A 21,277-nucleotide genomic window follows, 5' to 3' on the forward strand; every position below is an offset into this window, starting at 1 on the left:
ATTCACAAATGGCAATGAATTCTCCCTGAAAGATACTATTTTTTCCTTTTAAGCAGGAGTTACTGTGAAATACTTTGAATTCTGTACTGACAGCGTTTTATAATTGTTATGAGGGGCTAACATGTGCTCTCTTTCCCTCCTTCCTTACTCCATCTTTTCTGTCACAGAACTTCTCCACAGAGGAGTAACCTCAATAACAAATCTTGAAGGTTGGGTAGGACACCCTTTGGACCCCATTGGCACCCTCTTCAGTAGCTTGATGGAAGCCTGCAGAGTGGATGATGAGAGTTTCCATGGATTCTCAGACTTCATGGGTAAGGCCAAGCAAAGGGAGCAATCTTCTATATGGAGGCATTTTTCTATCTTGCCTTTCTGAATCAGCTTCAAAGGGTTTTTACAGTATAAGAACTCATATTTGCATTCCTTAAGAAAACACAAGGGAGAGAAAATGTTTAAAGTAAAATATGAAAACACTTAAAAAATTACTAGTTACTCATTCTTGAAGACAGTTCTGTATTTCACACTTGAAATAAAGGGGACTTTATAGCAGCAGCCTTCCCCACACATTTCTCTGTCTTCTTCCTGAGAAATTGCAGGAAATCACACAACCACAGAATTGTGGAGGTTGGAAGGCAGCTCTGGAGATCTAGTCCACCAGTTCTGCTCAGAGCTGGGTCACACAGAGTAGGTTGCCCAGGACTGTGTCCAGCTGGGTTTTTAATAACTCCAAGAGTGAACACTGTACAGCGTCTCTAGGCAACCTCTTGCAGTGTTCAGTTGCCCTCACTGTAAAAAAGTTTTCTTATGCTCAGGTGGAATTTCCTGTATTTCAGTTTGTGCCCATTGCCTCTTGTCCTGTCATAGGATACCACTGAGAGAGTCTGGCACTGTCTTCTTTACATTCTCCCATCAGATATTTATACATTTTGGTAAGATCCTCCTGAGCCTTCTCTTTTCCAGACTAAATAATCCCACCTGTCTCACTCTTGGTGTATGAGATGCTGCAGTCTTCAGTCATCTTTGTGGCCCTGCACTGGATCTGCTCCAGTATATCCATGTGCTGAGGAGCCACAACTGGACACAGCACTCCAGGTGTGGGCTCACCAGTGCTGAGCAGAGGGAAAGGATCACCTCCCTCAACCTGCTGGCAACACTCCTCCTAATGCAGCCCAGGATGTTTTTGGACTTCTTAGCTACAAGTGTACATAATACTTCAAATTGTTGACAGAACACTTAACATTGATAACATATGTAGTCTATAGATGTTATGAATTGGAAAGTAGTGTCGCAGCATTAATACATGATTTACGATAGGATGCGTACACCCATTTTAATTTCAGTATTTGCTTCCCAGGAGTTTAGCTGATTAATTACTTAATCTCTTTCCATTTCTGCAGCAGCTTCTTATCACCACCTGTGTGGACAGAAACTGGATTCATCCCTCCACCTGCAGCTCTTTTATATGCACATCTGCAATCTTCTTGGTGCCTTGTCTCAAAACTCCTTTTATTCAATTAGATTTTCTTCAATAAGTTTATAATCCTGTGTCCACCAATTCTGGAAGAACTTTTAATTAAAACAAATTGGAAATCAGATTCTTTGCAGTTAGGAAAAAAAAAGGCAAAACAACCCCGTGAAATAAAAACTATGCATTGAAAAGTAACTTCCTCCTACACATGTATATGCAATATACCAAATGCATTCAGCCTTCCCATTTGCTGCGGTTGTCCATCTCCTTACATCTGTCCATTATAACTTTGTTCCCAAATCAAACTGTGAACTGCTACAGATTGGAATAGCATTTTGTCATATGTTAAGTGTCTGTTAAGTGCCAAATGCATTACTAGTACTCTTTAAAGCCATTTCTGGCTTGATCTATGTGGAATTTATGTGTAATCTTTACTGAGTAGGACTTCTAGTGTTAATAATATACATTTTTATCATAAATAATATTGTAACAAATTAAAAAAGCCTGAAAAGAGCACTAGCAAACAGAGGATGCTTTAAAGTCGTGGAGTTCCCAGGCCTATTGCTATTAGGATTGTGCAAATAATTCAGTTGAAATCTATGCAGGTGTATAAGCACCTTTCCCTTCCTCTTAGACATCAAGGCTTTAAGGAGATAGGGAAATGGGTGGGGAAAAAAATTTGAAATGTATCTTCCAATTTTGGCCTTATGAACACAAAGGTGGAGAAACTGCTCTTCTCTAAACCTTGCAGTGGGTTATTTAAAACCTAACTATTTTGTGTATTTCTGCTGTGGGGAATTGGATGGGATATTTTAGGATTGGATCATTGGATTTTAAGATTCTGGTAATAATTTAAATAATTTTTTAAAGTCATGCTAACAGAGGAAGCATCTGTATATGTGGCATTATAGGCAGATTGTGCGTTAGAATGACTTGCTGATGTGTTTTTCTTTGTGTCACCCCTTTTAGAGAACATAGGGCAATGCAAATCTCTGGAGTACCAGCACCTGCCTGCACACAAGTTCTTAGAAGAAGGAGAATCTTATTTAACACTGGCTGTGGAAGTAGCATTGATAGGACTGGGACAGCAACGAATAATGCCAGATGGCTTGTATGCACAAGAGAAGGTTTGTCGAAATGAGGAGCAGCTCATTTCTAAGCTACAGGAAATTGAGTTGGATGATACTCTGGTGAAGATTTTTCGAAAACAAGCAGTCTTCCTATTAGAAGGTAGCTCAATATAGATGCTAACTGCTTCTTTAAACTGTCTTCACTTACACAAGCACACAGAACTAGTATTCCTGTGGAAACTGCCTTACATACTTCAGGTGTTTTTTTGATATAGAACTCGGCAAAATTTTGTTCCAATCTCTTAGGAAAATCAAACACACTTCAGATACCATATGACTATAGAGATACGGCATCTATTGACCTATAAGCCTTTTGTTTTAATTTTGATTACATTTTGTTCTTTAGATTTGTTGCTTGTCATAATTTCTGTATCCTGATTATACAACCCAGGCTCACACTTAAATAATAGAGACATTGGTTATCATCAAAAGTTCTCAGGTAGCAAAATTCTAAGTGTTCCTTGTATGGTGAAAAAAGGACTGGCAGCTTAGTGAATATGTGGAGATTTCTACCTCTGTTCCCAAGTGAAGAGCTCAGAAAATTTGCTTAGAATTGCTAGGACAGAAAGGTAACGTTACATTTGTAGCAATTAGGAAAATGGCTTGCCTGAAGTTTCTATCATATGTGAAAACTGAAATATGTGGTCAAATGTTGAGGTTTAGGGCCTGGCCTTGTGACTAAATTTTGACCAAGACAAACAATTTGTGTTTGGGAATTAGTTGGTGTGTTGCAATAAAATCTGTACAAATAAATGCATGCTTTTGCCTTGGTTTTTAAAAGGCTTAACAGGTAGCGCACCATGTTCAGACAGTAGTCTTATGGGTTCTGAGGTTGTCTTTCTGGTTTTTTGTTGTTTGCTTTTGGGTTTTGTTTTTTTTTAATGGAAGAAAAAAGCTTTAGAGGAACCAATTGGCCAAAGGCATGATCCAAGTTTTGAGTGCTTGCTCAAAGGGATGAGGGGGAGTGTTGTATTGTTTTAGGTGAGTTGTGAAGACTGTTTTGCTGAAGACTGAGGTCAGGTTTTGCTTTCTTTTTGGAAAATGTTTGTCTTTTAAAACTTCTTCTTTAATGGAAGAGGTACAGTATGTTGTTTAGAGTTCTCAGCTTTGAGTCACTATTTTTGCCCAGATCCTTAAAGACTTTGGTACCTACTGACGGTGCCATCTGAAACTGCAGAGAAGCCACACTATGGGGAGAGTTTGCGTTAACAGTGTGGCTGTACTGATGCTTTATGGCCTTTGGACAAGAGCAGCTGCTAGCTTGATCCAGCTATTAACCACCATACAGGGATGCTATGGATTATACAATCAATTTGCTGCATCTGTTTACTGGTAAAGATGCTTTATGAGGAAAAGGCAGGATTTCTCTGAAGTGTTGTCTGATAATTCTAGGTTACTGCTTTGATCACTGAAATTCTTTTAATGTTTTCTTAGAGTAGTAAATGAGTGATAATAGCAGGGAATTTGCTAATACAACTACCTACAAAATTGCAGTGGTGAGCAGTGTGCAATGATGGTCTTGCATTAGTGTGTGCGCTGAGAAATCTCTTTCCTGCAATAGCTTCAGTTTACTCCAGGTTAGGCAGAAACTGGCAGCTCACATGGAGGAAAAACTGTGCAGTGATTTAAGATGCTAATCATATTGTGTTTTCATAGTTAAAGTCCTGTAGATATAATAAAGAAAGCTTAATCCAATATTAAGCGGCTTTCTATGCTGTTAATGCAGATTAATGCATGCTGAATATAGCTACCATTTGAGTGCGTGGGAAAGCAGAACGTAAGACTTCTGCAAGAAGCGTTCTAATTTTTTGCCTGACTGCTAAGTTAGTGGCAGAATATATTTTCATATAAATGCTTTGCCATATATTCTTCATGTCCTAACTGAGTTTCTGACTCGACCACCAACTGGTAAACATAGACAAAATGGCTTCTTTCATTGAAGCAATGCCAGCTATTTTTGAATGGCTTTCAACTTCATTTTAAATGATTGAGACACACTGTCACCTACTAAAATCTTCATTGACATTTCCTTTGTAATCAGCCCCAGTCTTCAAAAATGCCCACCTATGGAGCTAAGAATTTTTTCATGCCTAGTGATTTTTATATTTGCATGTTGTACTAAGACACCAGTCAGGAAAACATTGCTGAAACAGCTTGGCTGTTTCTTCTCATCTACTGCAGCATAGAGTCAGCCGTGTTAGTGTGAACCACTGCTGGAAGCAGTTTAAATGACATATGTGACTGCAGCAAAGAAGTGTGCTTACATGGCCATTCATCCATCCATGCAAGTGTGGTGGGTTGGAGTCTCTAGTAGGAGAAGCAGTAGTAATTTCTAGGACTGCTGGCTGCTATCTGTGCAATAACAGCCCTATAATACCTAATGTGAGATTCTTATTCTTGCAACATTTAATGCCCGAACCTCTAGTCACTGGAGTCAAAAACTGTTTGACCCAGTTTTCCTATTAAAAGGAATAATAGTCTTAAGGCTGCAGGAAAAATGTAAAAATGGGATTCATGTGCATTCTGAACATTCAGAACTCAGCAAGGAAGTAGTTGCATTTAACTTTGTTGTTGAACAACATGCTGCTGTTACAAAGTTGAAATACTGCTCTGGCTGCATTGAGTGTGAGCAAAATCCATTGCCCCAGCAGTGGGGCTAGTTTTCCCACAACAAATACAATTTTTAAAATCATGTGGCTATAATGGACTAAAAACTAGCTTTGGTGCAAGATCTGATCTAGTCATCTCTGGAGACCAAGTCCAGACCAAAGGGTTATTTAAATGCTTGATATCAGGTAAGACATTAATAGGGATCAGGTGCTGCTGTGGTGATTGGTCATGTAACTTCAATTAAAGATACGCATTTCTCCACTGTAACCACTCTTTTCTTTCTGGTGGATTTGTGATAAAGCAGTCACACACCAACAGGGTGCATAGGGATTCATGTGCACAATGTAACTATGTGGAGACAAAGCTAGGATTATGACTTTCTAGTTTTGCATACCATAGGCTTGTTGAGTGAGCCCCATGGAGCACTGGAACCATTTTGTCATTTGTATGCACACTGGTAGTGTACTTAGTACTATACAATTTGCAGTCTGTCTTGTTGTCTCAAAGAATATATGGTATTTAATATACTTGTAATACATTGTATCTGTGTGATGTGTTTGTAATATATTTCACAGAAAATAGCAATATAACTTTACCTTTTGTACAGTATTCTGTCTCTGAATTCTAATTCTAACTGAAGGTGTAGTGAATGTTTTTAAAGGTCCCGAAGTTGCATTTTAGCAGCAAGTAAAGCCTGGCATTCTCTTTCTCTTTCCCGCAGCTGGACCATATAGTGGTTTAGGCGAAGTCATCCATCGAGAGAGCGTTCCAATGCACACATTTGCCAAGTATCTCTTCACCTCTCTCCTACCTCATGATGCTGAATTGGCATACAAAACTGCACTGAGAGCCATGCGGTACGTATTCATGAGTCATCTAGAAAGAGCATAGGGAGCAGCTGGGGAAAGGGGAAAAAGCTTGGTAATCAAGACCTAGTCTTTTTTCCTAAAAGAAGCATTCTTCCAATTAAGGAGAAATTATTTTGGTTCTATCATCTGTAAAAGCAATTAGTGTCCGTAGTAACTACAGTATAATCATTTATAAATGTACAGTTAGTGATTATCTACAACCGTAAAGCAGCGTTCACTGTTACAAATCCTTATAGAATTCCACCCTTGGGGCACGTGGTTTTGTGTTAAACAATGACAGCTTTAGCATGTGCATTCTTTTACCCATGTAGTGTTGTGTATTTGTGGGTATTGGTGAGGAAATGAAGAAAGAGGCTTCTCACCAGCAGTCTCAGAATCATCTACTACCAAGCCTGTTAGGTAGGACTATTAGTTCCACTGGCCTTCTTTATAAATTAACTCTCAGTGATAGATTTGAAACCATATGGTGTGGTCTGAGGCAGTACTTTTTGCCTGTGCTTCATAACAAAGCAGTCTTTCCCACTTCTGGGTGAATGTTGGGATTTAGGTGGAGTATGTCATATGACAACAAAATGTCTGACTTGCATCACATTGTCTTCAGTAATCAGGGAAGAGGTGTTTCTCAGGGAGTGCTTAGTGTTTGCTGGCTTTATCTCAAGGCAGGCCACAGTGGTAACGATGGCTAAGAAAAGCCTTCTGAAGGAGGTTTCAAGGGTCTAAATGATCAGCGATACATCTGTTGTCCACATACAAAGCAGGGGAGAAACTGGTCCCAACTGGATTGTCTGGTCACTGTCAAGAGCCTTGTAGTTGGTGGTTGACAACTGAATGCCAAGACCAATCAAGTCCCAGATTGAAGAAAAAAAAAAAAAGTTGGATTTTCCCAGTCACTATTATCAAGAATGATTGCACAGTGATTGAAGGACACACTATCCATATAACTAGTATTAGCTTCATCAGACAGGTTGTGTCCTAGTGGTTTGGACGTGTCTATTCTGGAGCTAGTTTCTCCAAAAAGCTCGATGGGAAGAAAATAATTCTGTGTTCAAAGGACTAAATGGGAGGGCATGCATAAGAAGAAAACATAGCTGCTATCAGGTCAGGCCAAATGTCTGCTTAGCCTGTTTTTCTTTTGTTGCCTCCAAGAGTGTCTAGTAATGGATGTTAAGGAAAGAGTCTAAGAAATATGAAGAGTGACTTTGCATGCTTGGTGCTTATGATTAGTTTTAGGGAATAAATTGAGAAGACAAAAGTGTGTTACTGAAACTGTTAAGAACATTCAAACGTATGATCAGAAAGCTGTCTGATCCATCTAAGTACACCCCTCTTATTTATCACAAGTTAGGTACGTCAGTAACCCTGGTCATATCAGATCAGCAAGATAGTATAAAATGTGGGGGTAGGGGTTTTGTTTGAGGTTTTTAGTGGTGTTTTGTTGTTGGCTTTTTTTTTAATAGAAAAGGTCAATTTTATAAAGTAGACTTGTATCCTTGTATTTATTTTCAGTTACTACCTTAAAGTGTTTCTCAGAGATTGTTTTTGTGGAGTTGTCCTCCTTAAACTAGGCTACTGAAACCATGCTGAAAAGCTGGAATAGGCATCCATCAGCAGCTTTGTACAGTGCACTGAACACTTCAGTGAACATGACTGCAGCATGCCATTCCTTTTGAACAGGGATTTGGGCTTTCCCCAGAAATCAATCATAACTGAAAACTTCTTTTCTGGAAGTTTCCTTTCTCAACTGGAAAAACAAGCAAGACACTGAAAGATCCAAATGATGAAGTCTCCAGTTAGTCATGAGTAGCTCCAGCCATCTTTTGGTATGAAGCTGTTATCTCAGCCAAAGAAGTTACTTTTCAAACAGAGCAGTATAAGAAAGAGTTGTCTGTTCATTTCCATCTGGTAAAATCACAGGAGGCATCATTGTAATCCAGGCTGTTCTCCATAGCCCTTTTGTCATCACTTTATATGGCAGATGAGAGTTCAGCCCTAGATAATAATCAGTCTTTCTGTATTTTGATATCTGGCACTCTTCAGAAATGTGGACTGCTATCTTGAACGGTGGTGATGGCAGGTTTAGGCACTTTCTATTCCATGGCTGTCTGCATTCCTCAGCACTTCTCAAATTCTCCTGAAGAAGGTTGGTTACTCTTCCCATTCACACCAAAGTGATAGTTCAGTGTATAAAGGACTCCCAGTATAAACCAAATTAAAATGTAACTTAATACCGCCTTGAGGGGTGAAGGAGAAAGCAAACATGAAGATTGAATGTCTGTCTCATGGTCGTGAGGTTGAATGGATCAGAAGAGAAAAGCTTTTCTTCCATGGCAGGGAGGAAATGGCTGTGGCAAGGACAAAAATCTCATGTGGAAATTAGTAAAGGTGCTGCGTAGAAATCTATGCAGTTGCTTATGCTTTTAGAAGGGAAGCATATTTCTTTCTTCACTTCAACATTTATTAAAGACGTTAACTTCTCAAGACCCCAGCTAGCTGCTCTGCAGACATAAGTGTTTAGTGTCAGTCTACACACAAGTCTACAGTTCCGTAGTGTTTTACCTCTCTGTATTCAAAATCATCTGTTTCTGTTTCATTTTTTGAATCCTGTGTTACTGTGTGGAACACTCAGTATGAAATCAATGGAAGCCAAGGCTAAAGCCTTTCAAGCATACACCTCAGGTCTGCAAAGACGTTGTGCTATCCTTCATGGTCACTTCTGTCCACAGTTCTCTGCTTGCAGCACTGAAACATACGGAGTGGAGCCTCGGAGAATGTGGATCTGCAGTGACCTAGTTGACTGCTCACTTGGAATCTGAACTTGAATGTTTGGCTTAGTTTGGCTGATCCCATGTTAAGCCTGAATTTCACTCAGGTTTTGGGAGCCAGACTTCAATGGTGGTGTTTAATCACAAGGTAGCTTTGCTAAAACCTAGCTAAATAATTGGTGTTTGAAAGGGAGGGGAAAAAAGTGAAGAATGCTAAACCTGCGTGTGCTTGTTCTGATGTTCCGTAACCTTGCCAAAATTGCATGAAAGCCATCAATTCACAACAGCATTTCTTTTCACAGCAAAAGAACATAGAAGCTGGCAAAGAAATTCAAAGTGACAAAAGATTTCCTCAAAACAGCCTCTTTCTTTCATGCTCTTTGTCTATTTACTGTTACTTATAACCTAATAATCCCTTTTTGCATCAGGCAGTTGGGATTTTTACTGTTTATTGAAACCATCTAATAATGCATCTCTTCCCCTGCCCTCTCCCTGTGTTTGGAAAAAAACAGCTGAAGAATTCATATGTATTTTATTTTTATGTGTATAAAGCTATATAAAGAGGTGTTTCAGAGGTACTAGGGAAGAAATTTGACTCAATACAAATCAAAAGGGAAGTTTTGGGGCTTTTCTCATATTAGCTTGCACTTATATGTGTCTGAAAATCTTAATATAACCTACTGATAGTTATTTACATGGTGTGTTGTATTTATATGTGACTGCTAGATACCCTCCCATATATTCAAAATTACCTTTCTCAGGGAATTCTTAAAGATACTCTCATATGCTTTATGAATTTAGAGAAAACTGATGGAACTTAAAACTATCTTACTGTGAAAAAGACATGCACTCCAGTTACTTAAAGAACTTAGGTATTTATTTAAGTGCAAGAAATTGTAAATTATTTTTAAACAAGCTTATTCCATAAGAAATAATCTATCAGAGAAAATCACAATGCATTGGATTTTCAGTATTCAGTAGTTGCAATTTTATTGACAAAAGAGATACAATTTCCTAGAAAACCACTTGCATATGAAAGCTGGTAGAAACAGAGCTCAGATGTTAACTCTGATCAAGAAGCTAAGCACCAGAAAGCCTTCCTTTCTGGACACTGTCTTATGATTTCATGTATCATTAACCATTTATGTCCTGAAACTATGCTTAATTGTATTGAATAAAAATACCCATTTTTGTTCACCTCTACTTTTTGCATTGACATTTATATAGTATCTAGCGTACTGGTTGTATCTAGTGTGTTGTGAGGGCCATCAGTTGTGTTGTAGTAGTCAATAACAAACACGTTAATTTGAATTTTTTAAGTATGAATTCTCCCTGGTGGATAAGACTGTTGTAGATTGACACATATGCAAAGAAATTTTTGTGTCAGGATTAGAAAGTGAGTCTGAACAGTAACTTTAAAGGAAACTCCCTCTGTCACTGCTGTTAGGGTCCCTAGCATCAGATTAATGTTACGTTACAAAATGTTGGTAGGCTAAAGTTCAAGGACTTTTAAAAATAGTCATAGTTGAACAGTAAAATGTCCTTTTTGGACACAAATTCGTATCTGAATTTATTTCAAGGTCAAAATCCAAATGACCTGTTGAATGTCACTCTCCCTTACTTTGAACGTTTGTAAGTGAAGAAAGTATGTTCCAAATATTGAAAAATATTTACATGTTCTCAGTACAGTAGAGAACTATACCACTTTCCTTCCTGAGGGCTATGGTTCAAAGACTGAAACAAGACAGGGAGAAAAGCTTCAGCTCTATGCATGATGCAGAAAGTCTCTGCTGCCTTGGCTAATGGGTGACTTAATTGTCCTGTGAATTCCTGCAGATGCCCACTGATGTAGGCAAGTTTGGTAAATGGACTTTTTAAGATTCCCCAAGAGAAGTGGTTTTCCAATCCTTTTTTTCTAATAGCCAAAAAGGCTCATTTCGTAAACAAGGTTAGGTATTCTTGCAGTTTTAGTTTTGCTCATGAGTAACCTAATGTAATAACAATTTAATGAAAGAGGATTTCTTCTGTATTTCAGGTTGCTAGTATTGGAATCTACAGCTCCTTCAGGAGACATGTCCCGCCCACACCACATTGCATCAGTTGTTCCAAACCGGTATCCCCGCTGGTTCACCCTAAGTCACATCGAATCCCAGCAGTGTGAGCTGGCATCGACCATGCTAACAGCAGCCAAAGGTACATTGATGTCAGTTACGTACTCAACTAAATGTATGCTTTTAATATTGGATGGAGTAAACAGAGTATAAAACTTCTGTTTAGGAATCCAAATTGCAGTCTTACAGGAGCTTGAAATGGGTACAACAAACTGAACTGGCTTAAACCTGTCACTTAATTTTCTAGCAAACTAGTTAAGGTAGCTTGACAGTAGCCAGATGAGCTTGATTTTAGGCTGATGAGACAGGTTTTTGTTCTTCTGACACACAACATAGACTGTGAGACCCAGGAGAATTTTAGAATCACTTGTAAAATTCACAAATCAGGATGACTTTTGGCCATGTACTGCACTAATACCATCAGGCACTATAGGAGTTTGTGCTGTCTTGTATCTTTCATTCAAATGTGTTTTAATTATGGAAAGATTCTAAAAACAAAGTCTGTATAACTGAAATATACTATTGCATAGCAATGGAAGGCTCAATTATAATGCATCTCTGGATGTTTTGGGAGCTTGTTCCATTTTGGTGATTTTGTTTACACCTTGCAGGTGACGTTCGGAGGCTGGAAACAGTGTTAGAATCCATCCAGAAAAATATCCACTCCTCATCACACATCTTCAAACTTGCCCAGGATGCATTTAAAATAGCAACACTCATGGACAGCTTACCAGACATCACTCTTCTGAAAGTTTCTCTCGAGCTGGGCCTTCAGGTATTTCCCTTGTTCACTATTATTGCAGTAGAGGAAAGGAATTTGACCCAGTGTTGGTGGGTATAGCTTTTATGCGCTGAGGACCATACCCTCTTTGGGCTCTGTCTGGAGTTTTTAGATTCTTTTTTCTGATGCTCAGTGGACTGGTAAACACAGACCAAGGGTCTGTGCAGACCCTTTGTGCTGTTTGGGTGGAAGATAGAGCTGGGAGCAGCTGGCTGCAGGGCACTCTTCTGTTCAGGGGTGACAGGGGTCCAGTGCACTGGGTTGAGGAGTATATGTAGGACCGGCTAGAAAGCAAAATTACTCTGCTTGCCAGAAATGCATTGTATTTTCTGTATGGCCTTGAGGGCTTTCTTACCATTCCTTCCCTTCCTTTCCCCTAAATGAGATTTGGTAGGTGCTTGTTGAATTACTAGAAAAAGCTGACCATAATGATCTGTTTCTAAGGCAGACTGTGCTAAGAGCAGCCCTCACCCCCTTCATCAAAATCCTGTACTCCGCAAGCTGTGGGACAGTCAGATGCATCAGACTCAGCTTGAGTGTACAAGAACCTCACATCTGTTTTTAGGCTCTTAGGAGAGACTTTGCAAGCTAAAAGGAGATGGCTAAGTTTTAGGTCTCTGGAGTAATAGTGCCTGACACTGGTGAATCTTGGAGTTTACACAGTTGCTTTCAACAAAAATAAATCTCTTCATCCCTCTTCAGAGAGTTCTTAAAAAAAATGCAAAGATCAGAAAACGACTTATTACTTTGCTTCAGTAAAGGAAACGCTAAAGAACTCTGGGGAAAGGAAGTTTGGAGATGCAACCCCAGTTGCATCTCATGCCAAAGAAAGGTACTGTTTGCCTATTCTAGATGTTTAGAAGCTAAAGTCTTTAATCAGAAAGCCGAGATTCCTTATGCTTTGTTAGCCTTTCATATTCCCAAGGTTGCTGTAGAAATCTGCTTCTTTTCACATCTTGGTATTTTTCTGCCTTAAGTGTATGTTTACTTGAGACAAAGAAAGATCCTTTATGATTAACCTATGGGTCACTTCAAGCATTCACTAGGTAGCATTCAGTGGTAGCAGCACACTTTGGATATCACTGTATTCCTGGATACTTCTTTGTGGTTGATGGTGTCATCAGAATGTCTTCAGTGAGATGTAGTGAAAGAAATATCATGAACTCTTACTTTGTCCTCAGTCCCAGGGTTTGGAACAAACTGGTGTAGAACTTGTCCACTGTTCTATCCCAAGCTTACAAAGGTGTTCTAAGAATCTTAAAGGGAGTAAGATGTATAGCAGTTTTCTGGCAGTAACTTACAGCGGTGTAGACTTCTACAGTAACGCTCTTCCTGCAAAACCCTTAGTGTCAGCACTGTCTCTAGTGGCCTAGAGATGCTTTCCCCCTTCCCTGCCCCCTCAACTTAATGGCAATTAGATTGTCTGTATCACTGTATTCACAGTATTTGACTACTTATGACATTTATGTGCCCTGGAAAACTTTCCCCTCATGTGATGTCCTCACAGGTATACTGTTCTGCTGCTACAGTGACAGGTTGGCCTGGTTGGGCTGAGGAGGTGATACCAACAATTTCACAACTCTGTCACTGGGATCTCTGTGACAGAAAAGCCTCTTACATTGTTCTGGATTTAGGAGTAATGTGTAGACTCCTGAGTTCTTTCTCCCTATTTCTAATGGCAGCATGTGTTATGTGATTCAGCAGAGGTAAGACTTGTAAACTCTCTGTGGAAAGAGGTCATCAGCATGGCCAAATGGATATGGAGCATCTTAGGTGTATTCTGTCCTTCAGAACCTTACTGACACACTCTAAGATCTGCAGGTACAGGAGGGGATTCTGTTCCTCTGTTTCCCCATTGGATGCTACATCAGTGCAAGTATTACTGCATGGATGCAAATACGTACTGCTGGCAGAACTCCTGTGCAAGTTAGTGCAGGTGATCACTTGATGTGTATTTGGCAGGTGGTGTCCTTTCCCCCCAAATGTGTGAATGAATGAAAAAAATAAATAAACCTCCTTTCAGTGTGCATTACAAAGAGGTTTTGTATTGGTGCAGGAGCTAATGGTTGGCTGGCCATTTCTTACATCTCTTATGAGTGGTGAGAACTTCTGTTCCTCTATAAGAAATTCTTATAAAGATCCATCAAGACAAAGTCAAGGTTATCCTCTGTGGAAGAGAGCTTGGCTTTCAGATAAGCTATGTAAGTCCCAGGGGCCTCTCATCATTTTCAGACTTCCTGACTTGTTGAGAAGCTCTCTTCAATTGATAGCACATATCTTCGATGGATTTTGGACAGATGTGGAACTCCCCTTTAGGAAGAGGTGGCTCAAAGAATGTACTGAGCAGAAGTGAAATAGTTCTTTGGCTATGTGTGCTACAGTATAAATTAACTTCAGCTCCTCATTGGTCAGGACATCAATGTATGCTTTATTTGAAATTCTTGGGAGTTTTATCATCAATAAAGTGCCTCTCTTGCTGTTCTCAGCTTGTCAGTTTAATCAAATGAAAGGAGCCTAATTCCAGAACAGTTCATCAGGCAGGCAACTTTTCCATGTCAAGAAACTAGATATGGTATTGTTCTTCCCTCTCGAGTTAGGACTGTCTACACTGGAACTATTATGCCCATTACACGTGCTGAAGGCTCTTGTGGTTGCTGATCTTTTTTACAGATCACCACAGTGGAGTCATCAGAAAAGACTTTCAGAGAAGTCGTCATTCACACTGTTTTGTTTTGGTTTTTACCTCCCTCCCTTCCTCACCAGTAGCAGAATTCAGTCCATAAACCTGTATTTTGTCTTGGATTCACTCTGCTTGAAGGAAGCTAAAAATGCATCATGGATATCGGAAGAGTGTTAGCCTTTGATTTTTGTGTGCATCAATACAGGAAGTCACCTAGACTCCTTTCCTTTGGGCAGAATGGGACAGATGGTTGCACACCAAAGCATTTTGACTTGGGGCTGCCTGTTTTTCTTCCAAAAAGATTTCAAGAAAAGGCTCGCTCCATGAGTTACCGTAGCCATATTTTCATATTTTAAAACGTGTTGGGTTGCTCCTTACAGATCAGTTTACTTTCTTTCAAAATGCTGTTCTCCAATCTAGCACTTAGATGACTATTCAGTTAAAATGATACCACAATGTTGGAGGCCAACAAAGCTGGCCTTATCCTATAACTTTGGGTGATGTACAACCAGTCACCAGGGTATCAAGGTGGAAATGTTTGGAGGCCAGCTTGGAACCATTCACGGTTGCTTATAACCAGACTTAAAAATCATCTGTGCATTTGTGCTCCTCAACAGTCTTTCAATTTTCTTGATTATCTTCCCTACAGAACAGGACTAAATGAGATGGCAGGAGTAACAAGTATGACAGAGGGCTACATGCCATTTCGAAGTCACCTAAGGATTGGGGTGGGATATGGGTTGACAACCCCTCTTACAAATGTTGCTGACTCCACTCTGTTTTGTGAGTGCATTTGTTGAGTTTAATATGTAAAGATCACTGCCGAGAGCTCTCTGATTGGCCTATTATGCTCTTTATTTAATTGCTACAAATAGTAATACCATAGTATGATCACTGATACTGTAAGGGGAAAACTACTTGCTTTCTTCTTCTAGATATCTGTGGGGTCTGTCCAGATAGCTGAAGCAAGCTTTACACACCATTTCCATGCAATGTTTGTTTTACTGAATAAACACATTTGCCTATGTTTTGAGAAACAACATAGCAATAACTGCAAGCGATGTAAAATATGGGCGTGGTCTTTTGACCATGGTCTAAAACACGATCTTTTTCTAGGGTTCTGATGTTTTTATGATGGAACTTCTTTGCAGGGACTCCCTGTTCAGAGAGAGAAATCATCACTGTGGACTTCTTAATAATATCTGGATATATCTGGAAGTGTGTGTGTGTGTGTGTGTGTATATATATACACATATATATATCATCTATCTTTGCAGAATAAGCAGCCAGTCAAATCACAGTACACTAACTCCTGTCTGTATTGTTGAAGTTGATGAAAAGAAATCTAGATGAGGGGAAAATTAAAGGAGTTAGTTTGCCCAACAGAGTTGACATGTTTACACTTTAAAGACTACTGTGTGTAGAGGGAGGAGAAGTGATATAATTTAATTTGACTAATTGGAATTGATAGCACTTTTTTGTGTGTGAGGGGAGGCTTTTTTGTGGGGTGGGGTTTTTTTCTTCCCCATGGGTAAAACGGTTTCTCTCCTCTAGCCTTGAAGGATCTGCAACTGGAATTATTCTCTGTAAGCTATTCTAAAACAGCTGAACAATATTTTTCAAATCTTTTGACATACCAGCTAAAAAAGAGGTAACAGGGTGGAGAGGGCAAGAAGCTGCCATTTTGAAACCTTGGCGTATTTGAGTAATTTAAAATCCCTAATTGTTGGTATACTGCTTTGATTTGGAATAGGATTAATTTGTATTTTGTTTGTGTTGCTTTAATAGGTGATGAGGATGACGCTGTCAACACTGAACTGGCGACGGCGGGAAATGGTGAGGTGGTTGGTAACATGTGCAACAGAAGTAGGTATGTTCTGAGATGCTTCTCTTGTCAGCTAATCTTGGAGGGCTTGATCTTTCTTGTCAACACCCAGGTTCTGCAAATGTCTCCCGCTTTCTGTTCAACTATAAAATTTGTGTGGTGAGAAGACACTGTGGCAATGAATGTTTTTTTCAGAGACAGACCAAGTGAGACAATAGTTGAGTAATGCAGTGTGACTTCTTCCCCTTGAAAGGTGGGGGTGTGCATAAGCTATGGGAAATAGTCCAGATTGTCCTTGTCCCCTCCATGATGGGTTTGGATTTGAGGCTGCAGTAGAGAAGAGGCTTGTGGTTATGGGCTATGGCACTGTGCCACAACTTTGCTTGCTCTGAAAGGCCAGGTGAGGCTCTGAAAGGCAGATGAGAGATCTATCTGGACAGCTGTGGGAAGAGGAACCAGAAAAAAGGTGAATGAAATGCTGAGGATGCCTCCTACTGTGTGGCAAACAGGATCTCATGAAGGGGTTCTCATTCTTAGGGTTTGGTTGGGGTTTTTTTAAGCCCCTGGGTAAACCCAAGCTTAGAGTGTAATGTATCTTTGTTATGTGGCTATGATGATGTGCAGACCTCTCATCTGCACTGTAAAGCAAACCAAATAGCAATGCACTCATCGTTAACCACATAAGGTGAAAATAAGGTGGGGAGCAGTACCAGCCTTATACTGGACGGGAGCGGGAGAATAGTGCACCCAGCAGGATGTTCTGCTCATTTCTGGGCTTTGCCATAGATTTCCTGTGTGTCTTGATGAGGTGTCCCTTAGCTCCTGTATTCCAGTTTACCATCTGCAAGATGTGGATACAGAATCTGAAAGTGAAGATGATGGCATTAAAAACTGTGTAGCTGAAAAAAAAAAAATCAGCAGCTGTGATCACGGGGACAATATAAGTACTTACAGTAACAGAGCAGTTTTAATCATTAGTTAAGGTATTTCTGGAAAGCATGTCTCCCTGCTGTATTTATTCCTTTTTCATACATCTGAGTTGGATTGTATTGCACAGATGCTTCTTGAGTTTCAGAACTTCAGAGGGCTGCTGTTACTTATTCTCTGGATTAGGTTATTCTTTGCTTTATGCTTAACTGGGAAATTAATATTGTTGGTAGCACAGGAAAATACAGCTTGCCGTTGTATGCCCTCAGCCAGAAAGTGGTTTGTGTCTGCAAATTTTCATGCAATGCTCTTGTTTTATGGCTTTTATATCTTTGCTAAGGTAATTGTTGCTGAGGCTATCTTACAGATATTAGTGCCTGGGTATTATTTTGTGCAGTTGCATATCATCAGATAAAATGCTGGTTTTAATACTGCTTTAAATTAGTTTACATATTCTAATACAAGTATCCCATAAAGAACATATAGTATCATGCAAAGTACTCTCGAGACTTTGGTTGGTAAAGCAGTTGGTAAAGCAAGGAATCTGTTTGTTTAAATGAAGATGTGGTATTCTCCAGCTATGCTGAATAGTTGCCCATGAGTGAAGGTGTGGATGGGAAGCATCAGAGTTCTACAGAGAAAATGGGGACCTCTGGGTGTGGTTTAGGTAGGCTCACAGATGTGTGTAAACTGCCTCTAGCAATAATAAGGCACCCTAGTTGGCTGTAAGGTTCAATTTATGGAACCTGTTAGTCACTGTGTCACCCCTCCTCCCCCTCCCAAAAACACACATGCCAGGAATAAAGTGATGCTAAGGAAAATACCTATTTCAGATAATATCCAGCAGTTCATGTTGCTCAGAGTATTTCCCTAATAAGGATCTTGATGTTCAGGCACATACGAATTTGGTACAAGGTGTATCTGAAAAGCCTGTTAGGACGAGGTGGGGGTTAGGATTTTTTCTTTTTTTAAGGTATGCTTAGTGTGTTCTGTTCAGGTGTGCCATGGCGTTCTATTAAAAAAGCCATTTATCATACTTTCATATTCTTTTGTGCATGTGCTGTGCCTTGAGATGCACAGTGAGAAAAGAAAGTTAAAATTGCCTTTTAAAAGTGTTCAGTGTGATGGCTGCTTTTAAATGTTGTTAGGAGACCAAATGAGCCAGAACTTATTATCCAAAGTGTCTTAAATAACAAGTAAAACAGCTCAGTTGTCACACCAGGAGATTAAAGGTTATCTTGCAGGCTTTTTTTGTTATTCTCTGCATTTCGACACTTGCTACAGAGTTTGCACAGTAGCCTTTGTTTTAATGTCCTTTTCCAGCCACTCCATCTGGTTTAGCCCTTCTTGCTGAAGCACAGCCTCTTGGATGTACTGGCAACCTCTTAGACTCCGCTGCAAATGTAATCTCCTGCTGAACATGTGTACATCTGCTGGGTTATATCAGTTGTGGCTAATCCTTCCTTTCTCTCCCCAGGTGTTTATGCACTGGATAGTATCATGCAAAACTGGTTTACACTTTTCACTCCAACAGAAGCCACTAGTATTGTTGCTACAACAGTGATGTCCAACAGCACCATTGTCCGTCTGCATCTGGACTGCCATCAGCAGGAGAAGTTGGCCGGCAGTGCTAGGACGCTTGCGCTACAGTGTGCCATGAAGGATCCTCAAAACTGTGCCCTCTCTGCACTGACCTTATGTGAAAAGGATCACATAGCTTTTGAGACCGCTTACCAAATCGTTCTAGATGCTGCTACAACTGGCATGAGCTACTCGCAGCTTTTTACAATAGCACGATACATGGAGCACCGCGGTTACCCCATGCGGGCCTACAAGCTGGCCACTTTGGCCATGACACATCTCAACCTGAGTTACAATCAGGACACACACCCTGCCATTAATGACGTTCTGTGGGCATGTGCGCTCAGCCATTCCCTTGGGAAAAATGAGCTAGCAGCTATAATACCTCTGGTGGTCAAAAGTGTCAAATGTGCAACAGTACTGTCAGACATTTTGCGTAGGTGTACTTTGACCACTCCTGGCATGGTGGGACTTCATGGAAGGAGGAACTCTGGTAAGCTCATGTCACTGGACAAAGCCCCTTTACGGCAACTCTTGGATGCCACGATCGGAGCCTACATTAATACAACTCATTCACGTCTCACTCACATCAGCCCGCGACACTATAGTGAGTTTATAGAGTTCCTCAGCAAGGCCCGAGAGACCTTCTTAATGGCTCATGATGGTCACATCCAGTTTACACAGTTTATTGACAACCTAAAACAAATCTACAAAGGCAAAAAGAAACTGATGATGTTAGTTCGTGAGCGGTTTGGTTGACGAAAATGTGTGAATGGAGGGATCGGGGTGGGGGGGTGGGAGGGTTGGTTTGTTTTTACTTGAGCCTGCCTTTGTATCCTTTTTAACTTAAACAGAGCCACACCGGTATTATATGTGTATAGTTATATTGAGTTTGCAAACTAAACTGTCATGTTGTGAAAGTTTGTGTGTTTAATTTTTTTTTCTTTTTTTTTGTTTTGTATGAGAGAGGTTAAAAAAGGTTTGGTTTACACTGAGTATATGTTGTCAAGTGGCAAAAGCCCACATCGCTCTCCTGTTCTTTCTGTATACATTCACAGCCTCAAAAACAAACATATATTGCAATGGCTTTAAAAACCAAACAAAACACCTCCATCCTGTGATAAGTACCTCGAATGGATTCAGCTTTACTCCTTTGTAACTCATCCTTACATTTCAGCATATTTAAACAAACCAACAAATGAAATACTAATAGTTAAAAGGCTGACCACGTGGCTTTGCAGTGCTGTTCATCCAGAAGCATGGCACACAATGCTTGTGCATGTGGAAACTTAGCGACTGTCAACATACATTCTCAGGGATTTATCAAAAAAATTAAAAAAAGAATGAGAGCATTTATTGTACTGTATATATATTATAGTATATGTCTGAATATTGAAAAATATAACATTAACTAATTTATAAAAAAAAAATCTATGTAATGCAAAATACTTGAAGCTGCAGTAGCTTGGTTTTAAACAAAAAAGAAAACCTATCAGAAGGACTAAAGTGCGCCTTGCTTCAGGGTTGGCTCAGGTGGTGAACTATATGCTGGGCATCTATGCAGAGCCACCTTTTGGATTGCATGGTTGGACTGATACCTATTGGGGAAAATTTTATATATATATATTTATACAACCTGTGTATACATATATATGTATACACACATACACACATGCTTGTAACAGGCACTATAGTAAAGAGGGACAACAAAAAATACACAGCCAGAGCAGCAAGCCTTAGCATTAAGAGTACAGTATGCCAGAATTGGGGTTTGTGCCTCCTAGCCTAGAAGACTTAAAGAAATATCCTTTTTGACACAAAACGCAAAATGTTTTCCAAAATGATTGACATGATACATTACGCCTTTGCAGTGAGCTAATAATAAGCTAACCTTTGTGCACAAATAACATATATATATTATATATATATATTCTGCATAGGTATTTTGACTTTGTGCAGGACAGAAAGTTGTGTAGGTATGACTGTTCTACTTTTCAGTTTGTTTTTTTAAAATACTTTATTTTCTCTAGAATTACTCAAACAAAAGCAGCCTTCTATCTTGCCTTGTCTTAATGCTTTAAAATAACCAAACTGGAGATCTAACTACCAAACTGTTCATTATATTATTAAATACCAACTTTGGTTACAGTATAGTGTCTTTACTTTAGCTGATGGTTCTGTATCCTTGTGCTTTTTAAAGCAGTTTTTATGTTTTGGTGCAAAAGTTGTCCAGTGTCTCTTGTTCCCTTCATTAGAGAACATGCTAGAGGTATGTTTGTAGGTATTTTTGTTTAGAAAAACTATTTCATGCTCTCCATTTTATTTATTATAATAGGTAAAAAGGTTGTACTTCATCACCCATGTAAACATGCTCATGAAGTTGAAAGTAATTAAGATTTGATACACTGATATCAATTTATTTATGTAACTAAATCACTGTTTTATAAACTTGTTAATGATCAACAATTTTTTTGTTTTGATTAAAATTAGTTTTTTGAAAGTTGATTCTGCCTCCTTTATGGTGTCTGTTACT

At 39.4% G+C, this 21,277-nt stretch overlaps 1 protein-coding gene across 2 annotated transcripts in view; it reads left to right on the plus strand.

Moving 5' to 3' along the window:
* The window catches only part of ZSWIM6 (zinc finger SWIM-type containing 6), a gene marked incomplete at its 5' end in the record, with an annotated part of 118,998 nt that extends 98,657 nt beyond the window's left edge, over nt 1-20,341 (plus strand). The window contains 7 exons of one of the 2 annotated variants that reach the window (XM_082012959.1): nt 168-314; nt 2,438-2,698; nt 5,930-6,065; nt 10,875-11,032; nt 11,562-11,725; nt 16,200-16,281; nt 18,641-20,341. In XM_082012959.1, coding sequence (XP_081869085.1) covers nt 168-314; nt 2,438-2,698; nt 5,930-6,065; nt 10,875-11,032; nt 11,562-11,725; nt 16,200-16,281; nt 18,641-19,503 — 1,811 coding nt within the window. In that variant the 3' untranslated portion in view covers nt 19,504-20,341. The remainder of the gene's footprint in view (nt 1-167; nt 315-2,437; nt 2,699-5,929; nt 6,066-10,874; nt 11,033-11,561; nt 11,726-16,199; nt 16,282-18,640) is intronic. The other variant, XM_082012958.1, reaches the window with a different exon arrangement.
* Between the last annotated feature and the right edge of the window lie 936 nt (nt 20,342-21,277).

The sequence above is a fragment of the Phaethon aethereus genome (genome assembly GCF_964289735.1).
Source record: "Phaethon aethereus genome assembly, chromosome: Z".
NCBI classification, from domain to species: Eukaryota; Metazoa; Chordata; class Aves; order Phaethontiformes; family Phaethontidae; genus Phaethon; species Phaethon aethereus.